Source organism: Otolemur garnettii, unplaced genomic scaffold, assembly GCF_000181295.1.
Source record: "Otolemur garnettii isolate 467f Iridium unplaced genomic scaffold, OtoGar3 scaffold00225, whole genome shotgun sequence".
In the NCBI taxonomy this organism is placed as follows: domain Eukaryota; kingdom Metazoa; phylum Chordata; class Mammalia; order Primates; family Galagidae; genus Otolemur; species Otolemur garnettii.
Window position 1 is genome coordinate 920,536 of NW_003852620.1, and position 4,542 is coordinate 925,077.

The 4,542-nt window shown below is 40.7% G+C and overlaps 1 protein-coding gene across 1 annotated transcript in view; it reads left to right on the forward strand.

The window, feature by feature from the left end:
- Positions 1–4,542, forward strand: part of RNF212B (ring finger protein 212B) — a 36,134-nt gene that overhangs the window by 23,140 nt on the left and 8,452 nt on the right. The window contains 5 exon segments of the mRNA XM_023508157.1: positions 738–766; positions 2,215–2,261; positions 2,470–2,512; positions 2,663–2,723; positions 3,391–3,439. Of these exon segments, the coding sequence (XP_023363925.1) occupies positions 738–766; positions 2,215–2,261; positions 2,470–2,512; positions 2,663–2,723; positions 3,391–3,439 (229 nt within the window).

Here is a 4,542-nt window from a genome sequence, read left to right on the forward strand (position 1 = left end):
CGTGGCTGGCGCCTTAGCCGGTTGAGCTATAGGCGCCGAGCCACACTCCCATTTCTTAAACATTTTTTTCCTTCCTAAGAATGTTCTAGGCTCAGTGCCCGTAGCACATGGTTAGGGCGCCAGCCACATACTCTGAGGCTGGCAGGTTTGAACCTGCCCAGGCCAGCTGGACAACAATGACAACTGCAACAACAACAACAAAAAAAACAGCCTGGTGTTGTGGCGGACGCCTGTAGTCCCAGCTACTTGGGAGGCTGAGGCAAGAGAATCGCTTAAGCCCAAGAGTTTGAGCTTGCTGTGAGCTGTGACACGACAGCACTCTACCAAGGGCAACATAGTGAGACTCTATCTCAAAAAAGAAGAAGAAGAAGAAGAAGAATGTCCTATATATTTATATGATTTTCTTATTGATCCTACTCCTGTAACTGTTCAAGCATATTATAATCATGTTATTTTCCCCAGAGACTTCATATTTTCCATATATAAGTCTACAGGATTCCCGTTGTGCTTTTATGAAGAGGAACAGAAATTTTATCTCCCCAAAGCTAATTTCCTAAGGAAACACTGCTGCTATTTTTTCTCCTACTGGGAATCTTAACAATCATAACCAGCGGGGGGCCTGCAGTTTAGTTGTCTAACAAGTAAGACCAAGATTCATTGATTTGAATCCTTGATTTGCAATTTCCTTCACTCCTGTTTTTGTTTTGTTTTGTTTTGTTTTGTTTTCCCACCTACAGGAATCTCCAAGTTGGTACCCAGGAAGCAGGTCAGTTTTATCAGTTCCCATACTAGCTTCACCCCTGAAAATTTGTTTTTTCTTGACTCCTGGCTGTCTGGGCTCTGAGATGGACAAACGGTTGATGAATTTATCTTTCACTTCTCTGAGAAAATGTTACTCATGCTCACCCTGGACTGTCATATTTTGAAATACTACTCATCCTTCAAATTTCAACTCAAGTCATTTGAATTAGGCAGAGTTAGATAATCTGTTTATTCTTTCAATAAATATTAAGTGCCTACTGCTTATAAGGCACTATGTTAGGTGCTTGATGTACAGCACTAGTCCTGATTAGTGAGGACTGTGTTCTACCAGCTGTTGAATATTTTTTATATCAGCAAACTCAAAGAGGTTATGGTCTGGTGTTCTTTCATACTTCTGTACTTCTGATACCCCATTATAACATACTTAAACATTGCTCTTTTTTCTTTTTGTTTCTCCTACCAGCCTGTGAGTTTCTCAGTTATTCTAGTTATCATTGTAATCTCAGGATTTAGGACATATGGGCACTAAATAAATGCTTGTTTGGATAGGTGGATGAGAGGAAGAAGGAAATGTATGAATGGGTGGACAGATATAAGGTTGAGAGTACTTGGTATGGTACCAAAGGAAGGAGGAAAGGAGTACTTCAAAACTTCTATTATAGACAATAGAGAAATAGATGTTTGACTTGGGGAGTTGGAAAGCAAAGTCTCACATGGAAAACTTGTTTCCATATTTTAGGTGATACCTATAGTACATAAGAATAAGCTATTTAAAGCTGTTTTTTCTACAGTGATCTGATTGATCCTTTATTTATTTTTTCTTTTTTTGAAACAGAGTCTCACTATGTTGCCTTTGATAGAGTGCTCTGGCATCACAGCTCACAGCAACCTCAAACTCTTGGGCTTAAGCAGTTCTCTTGCCTCAACCTCCCAAGTAGCTGGGACCACAGGCGCCCGCCACAATGCCCAGACATTCATTGGTTGCAGTTGTCATTGTTAATTTTAGCTGGCCCAGGCTGGGTTTGAACCTGCTAGCCTTGGTGTATGTGGCTGGCATCCTACCCACCGAGCTACAGGTGCCACCCATCTTTTTTTTTTTTTTCTTGAGACAGAGTCTCACTCTGTTGCCCTGGATAGAGTTCTGTGGTGTCATAGCTCACACCAACCTCAATTCTTGAGCTCAAGCAATCCCCTTGCCTCAGCCTCCCAAGTAGCTGGGACTACAGGCACCTGCCACAATGCCCAGCTAGTTTTTTTTATTCTTAGTAGAGACAGGGTCTCACTCTTGCTCAGGCTGGTCTTGAACACCTGAGCTCAGGCAATTCACCCACCTTGGCCTCCCAGAGTGCTAGGATTATAGGTGTTAGCCATTGTGTCTGGCCCTGATTGATCCTTTAAAGTGGCACTTCTGTGTAGTGAGATTAGAGCTGCCTCTTTTTTTTATTCTTGCAGGTCAACCACACCTCGACCAGTGGGCATTACTTCCCCATCACAGTCAGGTAGAAAACATTTTTTACCCAACTATCTGTGAAATGAATATCCTTTCCCCATCTGAAAGATGGTATCTTCTCAGAAACCATATTATGCTTTTCTTAATTTTATATATGACATGAAAACATCAGACAACAAGATTACCACTCACAGCAGATTGGCTAGATAAGGAAGCCATTGATAGCAACTTTTTATAATGCACTTATTTTCTTTCAGTCACCCCACGACCCAGTTCTCAGTGTAGCAGCCAAGTGGTCAGGTAAGTAGCAACATTAAAGCTGTTGGCAAAAGTTGGAAGATGAAAGAAAGGTCTAGACATGGCTCTGATTGGGACTAAAGAGACTATAGGTCTATGTGAAAGTTTAACAATAGGTTTCTTGCCTTTTTGTCTGTTTGTCTCACCTTACAGTCGAGCCTCCCCAGCAGGGTCTATTCCTTATAGAATGACTGGCTTTGGTAACTTGGGACAAGTAAGTAATATTTCCTTCCTTCCTCCCTTCTTTCCTTCCTTCCTTTTTTTTTTTTTTTTTATTTAGACAGAGTCTCACTTTGTTGCACTGGGTAGAATGCCGTGGCATCATAGCTTACTCTTGGGCTCAAGTGATTCTCTCACCTCAGCCTCCCAAGTAACTGGGAATACAGGCGCCTGTCTCAACGCCTGGCTATTTCTAGAGAGGAGGTCTTGCTCTGGCTCAGGCTGGTCTTGAACCTGTGAGCTCAGGCAATCCACTCACCTTGGCCTCCCAGGTGTGAGCGACCATGCCCGGCCTTCTTTTCTTTCCAGATTGAGTTATCTAATGTTAAATGAATACAAAGATTTAAGTCAAGAATCTCCAATTTATATTGGTTTTGGCATAAATTATCTGATGCTATGCTGGACTCTATTTTCTTTTGACAATGGAGACTTGTGAGAAGCTAAAACAGGTAGTAAATAAGGGTGGAAATAGAAGACTAAATTAAGGGTATCTATCATGTTCATTTTGGAAGTGGTAAAATATGGGTCCTTCTTAGACTACTATGTCCACTCTGAGAGAACAATATATGCTTGAATATCTAGATATAGAGAAATAGCAGGAAATAGGTAAGCCAGAGAAAAAGGGTAAACTTATTAATTGTTATTTATTATCTGTCCATCAGGGAAGCAGAAGCCTGCAGGGAAGGAACACTCCCAGAGACTCTTACACTGGTAAGATGGGAGAAAAGATGTTAGAAATCAACAAATTCTGTGCAGAGACCATCAAATTTCTGGCTTTCTGTGCCTTGAAAATCTCTGGTCAGAAGATGGAGAGTAACTTTTGAGTAAAATAAAATTGACTCGGATTTTTAAAATTGCCACAAGATGGCAGTAGAAGTTAATTGATGCTGGTTGTTAGTCTCCAGTATCTTGCCTTCTTGACTGTATATTAAACATAAAAATATTTTGGTTCTACTCACTTAATTTTTTGTATATATCCTCTTAGGACTACTGCTGTTGTTAATATTTTCAAGGGTATTATCCAGTCCCTAGAAAATACCTATCAGAGATTTCCCTTTCTTTCAGAAGAAGGCAAATTTGAAGCTTTTCAACTTTCTCATTTTTAAAAAAAATTTTTTTGAGACAAAGTCTCAAGCTGTCGCCCTGTGTAGAGTGCTGTAGTGTCACAGCTCACAACAACCTCAAACTCTTGAGCTTAAGCGATTCTCTTGCCTCAGCCTCCCAAGTAGGTAGGACTATAGGCACCTGCCACAACACCTGGCTATTTTGTTGTTGTTGTTGCAGTTGTCATTGGTTGTTTTAGCTGGCCCTAGCCAGGTTCAAATTGGCCAGCCTCAGTGCATATGGCTGGTGTCCTACCCACTGAGCTACAGGCGCCAACAAATTTCTCATTTTTCAAATTCACCAAATTCACCAATTCTTCCACATTCATCTCTTTGAAAAAATGTAGTTCTACTCAATTAATTTCATTTCTTTTCTTTTCTTTTCTTTTCTTTTCTTTTCTTTCTTTTCTTTCTTTCTTTCTTCTCAAGCTGTTGCCCTGGATAGAGTGTCATGGCGACATCACAGCTCACAGCAACCTCCAACTCTTGGGCTTAAGAGATTCTCTTCAGTTTTTCTAATTTTAGTAGAGAGGGGTTCTGGGTTTTGCTCAGGCTGGTATTGAACTCATGAGCTCAGCAATTCACCCACCTCGGCCCAGAGTGCTAGGATTACAGGTATGAGCCACTGCCCCCAGCCTATTCAATTTATTTCTATTGGGTTCCCTCTTTCATTTCTAATTTTAGTAATTTGGTTTTTTTTTTTTTTTTTTT